Below are 14,247 nucleotides of genomic sequence, written 5' to 3' on the forward strand. Positions count from 1 at the left end.
TAATAAATGCAATCCAAATTTTACACACCAGCAAATCTTAATGAGCACAAAATTGTGAGTCCCCTGCCACCCATGTAATGAGTTTTAAGCTACAAACTAAGAGCTGTAGAATTGGAAGTAGTTTAGGTCTTGGGAGAGGGTAGTGGGGAGAAGATGGCAGGGAGGAAAGGGGTCCAATAACTCTGCATCTTTGAATTTGCTATCTATTATATGCTTTATTGCCTCTCAGTTCAAGGAAAAATAGCAGTATTAGGGGCTGGCCTTGGGAGTCTGAGATTTTATAAAGGATGGAATCTTGGTCAGAGCTTCCAGATGCAAAGCTGAGACAGAAGTTTGGGGGCAAGAGCTCCAGGAGGATTGGAGTAGAAGGACAAGATAGAGAAAACAAATCTGCAAGGATGTGTCCCTGCTTGAGACCAGCGCACCCCAGCCCTGTAGTTGTAGAACTATGGAGCTTCTACCATGTCACATATTGGACCTTGTGGAGGTAAAAGGGGAGGCAGAGGCTGGCTTTTGGATTTCTGTCAGCTCTGGGCTGATGGCTATAGGACAGTAGTAGTTAGGGGTGTGGGTGGGAGTCATAATCTCACAGGAAGGTGAAACTCTTGAGTCCCAGGCCCACACTGAAGGCAGGCTACAGTGAGTTTTTTGTACTAGCTAGTAGTAGGATACTAGGTCACCAAAGTGGTCACCACAGTAGTGATTATTACAGGGGGTGTCTAGTTAGAACAGCTGCCTTTTTTTCTGTGATCCTAAGGTGGAGGAAAGATGCTGTGTTTGTCAGAAGGTGAGCTGGTTGGATGACAGGCTGGGATAAAAACAACAGGAAGAGTAGATGATTATGAGTGATACAGCCTGCATTTAGATGGGGAGTGGCAAAACGGGGGCGTTAATGAACATGTTGCATGGAAAGGGGAGCAGAAGAGAAGGGATTTAGAAGCACCTTATTGCTTCATATAAAGGCAGTGGCAAGCACTGAGTAGGGGTTGAGTGGGAGGGGGGCAGTGGAGGTGAGAAACCCTGCTGGTTGAACTCTGGGCTTCCAGATGGATCTGCACAAACACAGCTGACCCGGCTCTCATTCACAGGCACCTGCCCTCAAGTTTGGCTGCCTGAACTTTGAGAGCATCATCTTTTCTTAGCCTTAATCAATCTTCGAAATGACTTTCTCAACTATTGCTTTCTGGATGAAGTGACAGAGGCACATGAATAGGATTTAGGCTTGGTAATATATAATGTTCTTCTACTTCTTCTAATCTGTTTAAAGGATTAGGATGAAAAGTAAATCCCCTCAGACATAATGCTTAAATTCTTTAGGATCCTTTGATATGCTTCTTAATTAGTAAGGAAATTCAATTGCAGAGTATTATTTTGTGTGTAAAGGAATTATTGCACAATTTAAGTTGCAGCAATAGGCAATTATATAGCATTTTTACCTGTAATATATGAAACCCAGAATAAAAGCAATATTCCCAAAGGAAACCCAGCTTGCTTCATTGAATAAGGCAATCCTGGAAAAACACAAACACCCCAACCCTCACATTAATAAGACATGTAGAAATACAGAAATTTCCCTAATTCCTGTATATAATGTTAAGTTAAATTCATATATTTATGACATAGTTGTAAGCAATATACAGTCCTAAAATTGAATGGTAGTGTATTAATACTTATTTCAGAAAAAAAACTTTTAAGTTAGGGACATGTCAAGACAGCAAATTTATGAGGTGATAAAATAAGAATTAAAAAACATAAAATGAAAAATAGATGCCAGTTCTCACAAATAATGTGGGTGAGGATGACATATTCCTGGAATATATGGGTAGTAATGGCCCCAAACCCTTTCTTATATGGATAATAAAGAACAAAGAAGGGTTATAGGATATTAAGAAAGACTTACCCTGGAATCAAAATGCAGCAACCATATAGATGAAAGGGAAGAAAATGTGAATGCAAAAGTGTTTTTTATGAAGCTAAAGGAGATATATAAAATTATGTCTCATTTTTTGGAGAAAGTGAACTATTTTAGATTATGAAAAATAAAATATTCAAAACAAACATAATTTAAATGCTTATACCCAGATGTTTTATTTTCTGAAAAATATAATTTAAAAAGGCTGCTGAACATAATTAAGTAGTATTTTAAATGTTGCTGGCATGGGTTAACTTAAAGCATACACATCAGCAATTAACTCCAGAACTCTGCTACACAGAACTGCCATACCTCCATGGTACATGGAGGCAGAATTTTACATAAATTTTTGCCTCTACTTTCTTCTGCTTTATCTCAGATACCTCCAAATCATATATCATTTTAAATAAATGTCCATATATGGATGAAAGTAAAATAAAGAAGCATATCAACTTCAACTTGTGAAAAAGGAAGAAAAGTAACTCAAGACAGATAAGCATAAAATTTTCAGTAGATTAACCTATTAAAACTTTATAGTAAAAAGTTGTAATCTCAATGAATAATTCAGTTTGCACTATTTTGTTTTCTTTGCCCTTTCTGAAATGGAATGTTCTCAAACAATGAAAAGAATAATAAACACTGAAAATAATAACTGCTTTTTGTTACTATAATACAATGCACTTTTTCCCTTGCCTCAAAAACACTGGGAAAATATGAACTATTTCTTTATTTTAATTGATTATTTGGCTCCTCTTCTAATAACAATGAACAAACTGTGTTACTGATTAAATGATATTTAAAATGAACACATCACAAGTTTGCACTTTAAAAGCTAACATCATTTAGACCGTTAAGGAAATATTGTATGGATTTAATTTTTCATGTTTTCACATTAAACTTTTCTACTTATAATATTTAAAAAATAATATTTAAAAAAAGGTTTGAAGGTGATTTGAGTAATGGTTGACACTTCATGAATAAGAAAGAAGTTAATCAGACAATATAATCAATTGATCAGGCAGCCTATTAAAAAAGAAGAAAGAAAGAAAAAGCCCAGGCTTGGTGGCATATGCCTATAATACTAGCAACTTCAGAGGCTAAGGCAGGAGGATTATAAATTTGAGGCCAGTCTCGGCAATGTAGCAAGGTCTTAAGCAAGAAAAAAAAAAAGAAAGTAAGAAAGAAAGAGAAAGAAAGAAAAGAACAAAGAAAAAAATTAAAAGGGCTGTGCTGTGCTGGGTATGTAGCTCAGTGGTAAAGGGGCCCTGGGTTCAACCCACAGTACCCACAGTACCCAAAACAAACAACAAAATTCAGCCCCTTGCTTGTGCAACTCCACCATGTATGTGGAGAATGCTATCAACTGTGGAAAGAGTGTGAATCTCAACTCCATCCTCAGGATAAAAGAGTTGGAGGCATATTTTTACAATGCGGGATAAAAATAAAGGAAGATTTTTATGGAAGAAAATTACAAATTTTCTTAGTTAACACTTTCTCCTTTAAAAAACAATCAATGAATACTAGCAGTATATTGAGTCTCAGATTTGATCTTTTTAATTTAAAACCCCAAACCAAACCAAACAGAACACAGAACACTTACCTATTATACCAGATCCTATAATCGAGTTCACAACATTAAAAACAGCAGCGGACTGACAAGATTTCCTTGTATGTTCGTGTTCAGAAACAAGGGTTTCTCTGTCATCTAGATCTCTCTATTTTAATAGATTAAAATGGTGATTAAACAAATATTTACTAGCTTGAAAAATTGGAAAATATCAGACAAATATCGAACGCAAAATTCTACCATGATACTAGTAGTAATAAGTAATATGAGAAACTATAATAAACTAATTATGAGGATAATAACGTATAACGTTTAATAGTAATTCAACGGAGCCTTGCAAACAACTCCATCCTCAAGTGTCAGTTTGCAGCTGCCCCAGCTGATCCTTGCAAATCCAGAGTACAGAGTCTGTGGGGAGCCAGCAATGAGATTGTGTGAAACAAAGAGGTTATTGAAAAGTACTTTCCAAGGAAGAAAGTCAGATTCTAAGTCAGATTAAGGAGAATAGTTTTCTCCTGCAGAATTTTTCACTAAACTAAATGAATGTAGCTGACCTGTTGTAGCATGAATGAAACCAGAGGAATTGGCTTCAGAGCCTGACCCAGTTGCCAGTTTTACCTGCAGCGGGATGAGGGGCGGCTGTCCCTGGTATCCCATTGCGCGGTGATCCTGAGCAAGTGGAAGGTTCTGGGGCTGTGCAGTAGGCTCTCGCCTGCCCAGCCTCCTCCACCGCCTTGCATACACACGAGGCACCCGAGCACCGAGCACCGGGAGGGGCTGCAGGGAGCCGGTTCACTGGCTGCCCAGACTGTCTTCACCCACTGCTGTGTTATAGACCTGAACTCTGGGTCCTCACAGTCCCGGGAGGAGGTTTCCCAGGGGAGTTTGCCCAGCCACAAGCACTCGCCTCCTGATAACGGGATGCTGCAGAAGTTTCTGACCTGGGCAGCCCTCTCCCCACCCACTCTGCATCTCTCTCCTCCTTCTCTCCCACAGGGATGACTGAGAGCTACTCTTAACGAAGCTGCAGAACACAACTTGTTCCGCTCATTGCCCTGCCCAGATTATAAGGTTATGATCTGATGCCCAGGTAAGAACGCAGTGGAGCATCTCCACTGCTCCATGGAGCATCTTTCCTGGTAGCTCTTCCTTCTCTCTACACCTCTTCTAGGGCAGAGATGGCAAACAAAAATGTAGGACTTTAATGGTAAGTGGAAATGGAAAAAAGGATTCATTAGAAAATAAATGGGGGGGGGGGCAAAAAAGTTCCTAGAACTTTTAGCAAACTTGATTATTGTGCAAGTCTTGATCAAATGCTTCCTGGTAACTCTTCAGAAAAGGAGAAGTAAAGAAAAGGAGAATGGGTTGTTACTGGATTCAGGTAAGAAAACCAAGAAAGGGAAAGAGGGCTATCTGGGGACTGAAAAGGGAACATACCCAGATGTCTGGGCTAGCTCTGTTCACCTCTTTGTATTACACATGATGAAAATGAGGCCCAGAGTATTCAACCACACAGAGGCAGATTGCACAGAGTGGAGTTTCAGGGACAATGAGGGTGGTAATCACATACAAGTATTTAACAAAAAAAAGACTTTTTTCATACATATTTATTTAAAATTGTGAAAAATTAAAAACATGGAAAAATTAAAGAGATTTGTAAATGACACAAACTCTCTACTGTCAAATTAACAAATGCTAACACTTTGTCAGGGTCATGAAAGACACTGAGCCAGACTATCCAACCAAATTGCCCTCAAAATTTTGATCCACAAAAAATGTGGGTTAATAAATGTTTATTGTTTTTTGTAGACCACTAACGTTTGGGCTTATTTGTTACAAAGTAATATATATATATATATATATATATATATATATACACACACATATATACATATAGAAAGTAATATATGTATATTTTTCATATACAAAGTAATATATATGTATATATATACACATGTATGTATATATACACACCTAACAATATGTACATACATATGTACAAACATATAATAGAAATACATGATATTATAATATGTATGATAGTAATATATATATATACACACATACATATTTAACAGTGATTCTATTCATATGTTAATGATATTTCTTTAAAGGACCTTTCTTATAATTTCAAAAATATTATTATATAGTATAATTTCAAAAATATTGTTATGTAGTGTAATTTCAAAAGTGCCATGTTCTCAATGAGAAATTTTCAAGAAGAAAGAAAAGGACCCAGAAAATCACTAACAATCCTCCCATGCAGAGGTAAACACAGCTAATGTGTTAGAACCCTACAGTTTAGTCAGATTATAGAGTGTTTTTTTGAAGAGTAAGTGCATATTCACTTACAAAAACAAAAACAAAATCAGTTTTATTGAGTCTGCTTTAATCCCAGGGGCCATGGAAACCAGACTTTCAGGAATAGAGAGAGACTTAATTTGAGCTTTTTATAGGATTGTACAATTATATAGAGATATACTGAGCCCACATTGGAATGTTGCTTTTCCTCATTATTTGGTTGCAGTCCAGGCAAGTTGACATCAAAGAACACCTTGCCTTCTTAGAAACAATCAAAGGCGATTGTATCTGCATAGCAATTTGAATTTAGAAAGTTCTTCCTGACCGGTACTCTGTTCAAGTAGGTTCAAGTAGGGATGAAACTAAAGGGGATAACTTTCAATATACAACTTTATAAGAGTTTTTTTTCCCTTAATCTTGGAAAGGTGTCTGTAAGAGGAGCAATTTTGTATTGTTAAAAGAAAAAAAACAGATGTTTAATATTTTTCACAAAATTAGGATGTTGGCTTACTGTTACAAATAGACGACTAGTATGCAGAGTTTCAAACAATATAAACCTTTCTCTTCTTAACTTTATAGGGATAGGATTCTCAGTCTTTGGAGAGTCTGGATTTTTGCTTAGATACTTTCAGCTAAATAATGAAAATATATCCTTTCTCTTCATGGATTAATCATTTTTCAAAGTCATTCTTGTAAATTTTCTGGGATTTTTATATTACAGTAAGTACTATTTTAGTCCTATTTCACCATGTTGTTATTATTATCAAAATTTTCAAGTATTTTGATATATTTTTATTGTATTGTTGGAACCACTATAGTGATATTCCTGGTTAGGAGTCAGGATGAGGATGGGGCACTGAAGAATAAAAATTAGGGCAACTGTGAACCTTGCCTTGCCCAAGCCCTTTTTAGACTTCTTGTTCCAGTGTAATTATAAATAGCATCTTTTTCATCCTCCAAAGTATCCTGGTTAGATGATAAGTACATTAGTTGGCTTTTCATTGTTGAAGCCAAAATATCTGACAAGAACAACTGAGAGGATGAAAATTTTATTTTGATTCATGGGTTCAGAGGTTTAGTCCATGGTGAGCTAAATTTTTAATGCCCTTATTTTATTTATTTATTTTTATGTGGTGCTGAGGAGGGAACCCAGTGCCTCACACATGCAAGGTGAAGAGGAGGAGGAGGAGGAGGAGGAGGAGGAGGAGGAGGAGGAGGAGGAGGAGGAGGAGGGGGATGCAGGGGATCACTGGATTTGCACCTTCCAGGGTGCAAATCCAGTGATACCACACCCCATCAGGCCTCAGTAATCATCAGTCTGTCCATTCAAGCTAGGATGAACTGATTAGGTTACAGGTCTCACAATTCAATCATATCACCTCTGAACATTTCTACGTTAACACAGGAGCTCTGGGGGTTACACCTCATATCCAAACCATGACAATAGGCTCCAATATTATGTTACAGAGGGACCAAGGGAATAATACTATTGCCTAAAATCTTCATAGTACTTCTCAGTTTTCTGATGTAATCTCTAAGCTAAGAAAGAATGATAGATCTTTAAAAAAAATGGACTTTTGGTTAATTCTTCAGCTAGTATACAGCAGATTAGAAGCTCAGGCTCTGGAAAAACCTTTGAGTCAAAAGTTTGCATCAAAGTTCAAGGAATTGTGGCATGTTTTTTAACTGTTTTAGTCTCAAATGTACTCCTTTCTAATAGGGGAAGACCAACGTACCTTTCTCTTGGTCGTAGTTATGAGAATTAAATGAAATAACCAAATTTTATTAGATTTCTATAGCACTAGCAATAAAGTACCATAAAGTTGGTGACATAAAACAACTAAAATATATTGTTTCATAGTTCTGGAGGCTGGAAGTCCCAAATCAAGGTAGCAGTGAGGCCACACTCCCTCCCAAACCTTAGGGTTAGACTCTTGTCTCATCCTCACTTCTGGTGGTGTGGGGGCAATTTGTCATGTCTTGGCTTGTGGATGTCCCACTGTAACTCTGCATCTTCACTTGACGTCCTCCCTGCCTGTCTTCACACACTCCTCCCTGTGTATGTCTATGTCTGTGTCACAATTTCTCATTTCCATTAGGACACCAAACATATTGGGTTAGGGCTCACTCTAAGGACCTCATCTCTACTTTACTACACATGCAAAGACCCTGTTTCCAAACAAGGTCACATTGTGAAGTACTAGGGATTAGGGCTTCAACACGTCTTTTTTGGGTGTTGGCACCATTCAACCCATAAAGCTATTTTAAAAGGATTTAGTTAATTGTTTGGTATATGAGGAGTTCTTCATATGTGATATCTGCTGCTACTTCTAAACAGAAAAACACTCTGTTAGGTCGGTATTGTTTAAGGCAGACAGCCTCTGATTTTTGTCTAGACTGTGGCTGCCTAAAAGAGAACTAAAATTCATATCCTCAATTGCAGCTGGTTGTTGTCATGTCACAAATTCTGACTAAGAGGATGCAGATGAAATGTATGTCTTTAAAGAGAAGGATAATAATACCTTGACTTCTCCTTTGTCATTCTTTCCTGATGAAATGCCCAGACACATGGCAGAAGATGGGTTTTATCCCAGAGCAATCACCTACTGGAAGCTTCATAATAAAAATGGCTAGATAATAAAATAAGGGACTGGGTCCCTGGTGGATATGCCAGATCTAGATTGTTCATGGGGATGTGAAAAGGAAATAAAATTCAATCTTGCTTAAACCATAGCTATTTTAGTTTTTTTCTTTTCTGTTTTTTTTTCTTTTCTTTCTTTTCTTTTTTTTTGTGTGTATGTATGTTTTGTTCCTTATAGACAATTGTAACCCTTTTTAATATGCTTCTGGGTATCAAGTCTATTAGTCTAGTAGTAAAATAGGAGGAATTTAGTTAAAGAACTTTTTTTTAGGTGCTGCTCTATACAAATATGTAAGATAGGATGAATCCTAAAAAGTTCTTTAAATTCCTTTCGGAAGTAATAGAAGGGTTCCTGTGTTCCATCAACGACTGATCAAAACCTATATTAATAAATATATACATTTTATCAGTGCATGCACAAAAATAAACTATAAATTGTTGCCTTACTAATTACCTGATAAGAAATCTTGGCTAACAGAGGTAGGGAAATACTCTGTCAGTTTGGTATGGATGCTCTTCTATGTGTCCTATGTTTGTACCCTTTGATTCTTACATTTCTGGTCGATATTGCTGTCCAGGTCTTACTTTGGGATCTACAGAGAATTCTTAGTCTCTGATATTAGCCTATGGGCTGACCCAGGTACTGCAGCTCTGGCTCTGACTATTGTGTACTCTCAGTTTCTTCTACTCTACTGTCTGCATTTTCTACATGTGTGATAGAAAATGCAATTTGAAAACCTATTTCCACCAAGATATATATTTTTTTATACTGGGGATTGAACCCAGGGGCACCTTACTATTTAGCTACATCCCCAGTTCATTTCATATTATCATTTTTTAAAATTTTGAGACTGAGTCAAGCTAAGTTACTGAGGGCCTTGCTAAGATACTGAGGGCCTTCTGAAATTGCCCAGACTGGCTTCAAACTTGGGATCCTCCTGCCTTAGCCTCCTGAATCACTGGGATCACAGGCCTGTACCACTGTGCCCAGCTTCACTGGAAATCTGAACTGAAACTTAATCCTACTTGTATAAGTTCATATTTTCATTGTAAGATCATGAAACACCTCCCCAGTCCAGAGGCTGTACATGAATGTCTGCTATGGAGGGCAGTCATTTCACACTCTTTATAAGGTGAAAAATGTGGTATAAAACAATAGACAAGAAAACCATACCACCTTTTATCACTCACTAATTAACTACACCAAAGACAAGGGTTGAAGAAATGAAATAAAGAAATTAAATTGGGTGCCATGTACACTTCAGTGTCTTCTGGTCAAGGAGATCTATAAAGGTTTTACTAGTATAAATAAAGCCTCAATTATTTTGATCCTTTTCTTTTTCATTCTGTTTGAGTCAATTTCCATTTGTAACATTTCAGCCTCATCTCAGTTGAATTAGCCTGGGAAGAAGGATATTGAATACCCTTAGGATAGGCTAGTTAGTGTATCAGAATTCATGAGATAATACTTAGGACCACCTCGGCTAAATAAGTTGCACAGCTGGAGAAGACAATAGGGTGGAAATTTGGCAATAAAAGGATAAGGGGCAGCTGGGACTGTGTCTTCTTTTTGGGCTGGAAAATCGCCTTCTGATGCCTAAGGCTTGCTGGACTTAGTCCTTGTCACAAAGAATGGAAAGTGGGACAAAATTCGAGAAGTGATCCAAGAGACTAAAAAGAATCTTGTTTCTCGAACCACAAGATGGCCCTTAGTGTAGAACTATGGGGCTGGAAAACTGTGGCCAAATTCCCAGCTCTGACTTTTATCTTTCGTTCTGGCCTTAGGTAATAATAATAATAAAAAAATTGTTCTTTTTTGATATACATGACAATAGAGTATATTTTGACATAATATACATACATGGAGTATAATTTATCATAATTAAGATCCTATTCTTGTAGTTGTACAAGATGTGGAGTGCCACTGGTTATGTATTCATATATATAGGAAAGTTATGTCCCATTCATTATTTCTTTCCCATTCCCATTCCATCTTCCTTTCCTTTCTTCCCCTTTGTCTAACCAAATGAACTTCTATTCCTCTTCCCCCCACCTACTTATTGTAGTGTTAGCGTCAGCATATCAGAGAGAACATTTGGCCTTTGGTTTTTTGAGTTTGGCTAATTTCACTTGGCATGACACTCTCCAGTTCCATACATTTCCTGGCAAATACCATAATTTCATTTTTCTTTATGGCTGAGTAATATTCCATTGTGTATATATTCTACAGGTTCTTTATTCATTCAGCAGTTGAAGGAAACCTAGATTGGTTTCATAGCCTGTCTATTGTGAATTGAGCTGCTATAAACATTGATGTGATTGTGTCACTGTAGTATGCTGATTTTCAGTTCTTTGGGTATATGCTGAGGAGTTAGGTAACTGAATCAAATGGTGGTTCCCTTCCAAGTTTTCTAAGGAGTCTCCATACTGCTTTGCAGAGTTGTTGCACCAATTTGCATTCCCACTAGCAAGGTATGAGTATACCTTTCCCCCACATCCTCACCAGTATTTATTGTTACTTGTATTCTTAATAATTGCCATTCTGACTGGAGCAAGCTGAAATCTCAGTGTAGTTTTTATTTGAAGTCCTCTAATTGCTAGAGGTGTTGAACATTTTTAAAATATATTTGTTGACCATTCATATCTCTACTGTGAAATGCTTATTTAGTTCCTTTTCCCATTTTTTTGATTGAGTTATTTCCTTCCTTCCTTCCTTCCTTCCTTCCTTCCTTCCTTCCTTCCTTCCTTCCTTCCTTCCTTCCTTCCTTCCTTTCTTTCTTTCTTTCTTTCTTTCTTTCTTTCTTTCTTTCTTTCTTTCTTTCTTTCTTTCTTTCTTTTTGGTGTTTTTTTAATTCTTTGTATATCCTGGAGATTAATGCTATATGTGAGGTGCAAGTGGCAAAGATATTCTCCCATTCTGTAGGATCTCTGTTCACATTCTTGATTGTTATCTTTGCTATAAAGAACCTTTCAAGAAGAACCATCCTATTTATTGATTCTTGAGTTAGGAGTCTTATTGAGGAAGTTGGTTCTTCAGCCGACATGATGAAGAGTTGAGCCTACTTTTTCTTCTAGTAGGCACAGGGTCTCTGGTCTAATGCCTAGATCCTTGAAACACTTCAAGTTGAGTTTTGTGCAGGGTGAGAGGGGTTCAATTTCAAGCTACTACATATGGATTTCCAGTTTTCCCAGCACCATTTGTTGAATCAACTATCTTTTCTCCAATGTATGTTTATGGTGTCTTTGTCTAGTATGAGATAACTGTATTTATGTGATTATATATCTGTGCTTTCTATTCTGTTGGTCTTCATGTCTATTTTTGTTGCAATACCATGCTGTGCCAATACCTGCTACTTTGCTGAATAAGTTTATGAGTTCATAAAGCTTTCTGGTGAAGTTTTTTGGAGCTTCTAAATATAGATTCACATTGTAGATAATTAGGGATAGTTTGAGTACTTCTTTTCCTATTTGTATCCCTTTAATTTCTTTCATCTAATTGCTCTTGTAAGGGGTCAACGAGTATGTTGAATAGAAGTGGTAAAAATAGGCATCCTTGTCCTGTCCCAGTTTTTAGAGAGAATGCTTTCAATTTTTTTTTTCCATTTAGAATGACATGGGCCTTGGGTTTGGCATATACAGTTTTTACAATGTTAAGGTGTATTCCAACAATCCATAGTTTCTCTAGTGTTTTGAACATGAAGAGGTACTATATTTTGTCAAATGCTTTTTCTGTATCTATTGAGATAATTGAATTTAAGTCCATTGATGTGATGAATTATGTTTATTGATCTGTATGTTAAACATACCTTGAATCCTTGGAATGAACCCTGCTTGATCATGGTACACTATCTTTTTGATAAGTTTTCATATGCAATTTGTCAGTATTTTATTTAGAATTTTTGCATTTATGATCATCAGAGATATTGGTCTAAAATTTTTTCCCCCATGTATCTTTGGTTTTAGTATCAGGGTGATATTAGCTTCATACAATGAATTTGGAAGGTTTCTGTCCTTTTCTACTTCATGCAATATTTTGAGGAGAATTGGTACTAGTTCTTCCTTAAAGATCTGGTAGAACTTAGTTGAGAATCCATGTGTTCCTGGGCTTTTCTTTGTTGGTAGGCTTTTGATGGCATCTTCAATTTCATTGCTTGAAATTTATCTTTATAAATTTTTTTATGTCCTCCTGATTCATTTGGGTAGGTCATATGTCTCTGGAAATTTGTCCATGTGTTCAAGATTGTATGTTTTATTAGAGTATAGTTTTTGATTATCAAAATAGTTTTTGATTATTATCTGTATTTCAGTTCTTTGTGATATTTTCTTTTTCATCACGAATTTTGGTAATATGAGTTTTCTCTCTTTCTCTTTGTTAGCGTGGCTAAGGGTTATCAATTTTATTTATTTTTTCAATAACCAAATTTTGTTTTTGATGATTTTATTGAATTGTGACTTTTTGTTTGTTTCAGTTCTATTGATTTTAGTTCTGACTTTAATTATTTCCTGCCTTCTACTGCTTTTGGTGTTTATTTATTCTTCTCTTTCTAGGGCTTTGAGGTGTAATGTTAGGTTATTTATTAGGTGACTTTCTATTTTTTTTAAAGTAAGTTCAATTTTTATTCTTCTATCCAATACATGGATATATGGATACATTTTCCTTAAAGAGCTTGCAACTCTAAGGCAATATTCTTGGGTACATATTATATAAAGCAACAGCAAAAAAAATTGAATGCAGGAATGACAATTGGACTGCTAAAACATAATTTAATATTTATGAAATTGCACACATACCAATAATATCCTATGCCTTCTAATCTCTTAGTCCAACTATCTGAAATGCTTTGCTGTTTGTATATTGGATAGCCCAATGCTCTACATATATTTTGTCATATACAAAGCCTTTCTTCTAAGTTAAATTTAATAAATGAACATAGGATTTACATATAGGGGTTTTTGTCTGGTGTATGACCAGAAAGCACATCTAGTTTTTGACCACAGTATTTGCCCACATAAAAACATTGCTCCTCCCCTAAAAAAAGACCTTGATGCCATCTGACTGCAGTAATCTCGGGGTCCTTTGGGGTCCCCTGAGATCCCCCAGAGTCAAGTAATGAATAAGCTCAATGCCATGAACTTTCCTCTTAGAACTGCCTTCATAATGTTCTAGAGATTTTGACATGTTGTGTCACTATTCTCATTTACCTCTAAGTACTTTTTAATTTCATCCCTGATTTCTTCTGCTATCTACTGGTCTCTCAATAGCATATTACTTAGTCTCCAGGTGTTAGAATAGCTTCTATTTTTAAATTTTATCATTGATTTGTAATTTCATTCAATTATGATCTGATAGAATGCAAGATATTGTTTCTTTTTGTGTTTGCTAAGAATTGCTTTGTGGCATAAAATATCATCTATTTTAAAGAATGATCAATGAACTGCTAAGAAGAAAGTATATTCAGTCACCTCCGAATGAAATATTCTATATACACCCGTTAAATCTAAATTATTATTTGTATTATTCAGTTATACAGCTTCTTTATTTAGTTTTTGTTTGGAAGAGCTATCCAGTGATGAGTGTGATGTGCTAAAGTCACTCAGTATTATTTTGTAGTGGTCCATTGATTCTTGAAATTTAGAGGGGGTTTATTTGATGTATGTAGATGATCCATTGTTTGCAGCAGAAACATTTGTAATTGTTATGTCTTGTTGATATATAATTCCCTTAAGTAATATGAAATGTCCTTCTTTGCCCCTTCTAATTAACTTTGGCTTCAAGTCCACTTTATCTGATATGAGGACAGAAACCCTTGCTGGTTTACAAGATGC

The 14,247-nt window shown here is 36.1% G+C and overlaps 1 protein-coding gene and 1 long non-coding RNA gene across 8 annotated transcripts in view; one reads left to right on the forward strand and one right to left on the reverse strand.

The window, feature by feature from the left end:
- The window catches only part of Slc38a11 (solute carrier family 38 member 11), a 51,612-nt gene extending 47,031 nt beyond the window's left edge, over positions 1-4,581 (reverse strand). The window contains exons 1-3 of one of the 4 annotated variants that reach the window (XM_040294399.2): positions 4,098-4,581; positions 3,513-3,627; positions 1,437-1,511 (exon numbers count right to left, since the gene is read on the reverse strand). In XM_040294399.2, coding sequence (XP_040150333.1) covers positions 1,437-1,511; positions 3,513-3,627; positions 4,098-4,136 — 229 coding nt within the window. In that variant the 5' untranslated portion in view covers positions 4,137-4,581. The remainder of the gene's footprint in view (positions 1-1,436; positions 1,512-3,512; positions 3,628-4,097) is intronic. The other 3 variants (XM_021733111.3, XM_078017514.1, XM_078017515.1) reach the window with 3 other exon arrangements.
- Positions 1-14,247, forward strand: part of LOC144365556 (uncharacterized) — a 259,899-nt gene that overhangs the window by 48,989 nt on the left and 196,663 nt on the right. For all 4 annotated transcript variants that reach the window (XR_013424114.1, XR_013424116.1, XR_013424115.1 and 1 more), the window contains exon 3: positions 4,476-4,569. This is a non-coding gene — a long non-coding RNA (uncharacterized LOC144365556). The remainder of the gene's footprint in view (positions 1-4,475; positions 4,570-14,247) is intronic.

The sequence above is a fragment of the Ictidomys tridecemlineatus genome, chromosome 7, assembly GCF_052094955.1.
Source record: "Ictidomys tridecemlineatus isolate mIctTri1 chromosome 7, mIctTri1.hap1, whole genome shotgun sequence".
Lineage (NCBI taxonomy): Eukaryota > Metazoa > Chordata > Mammalia > Rodentia > Sciuridae > Ictidomys > Ictidomys tridecemlineatus.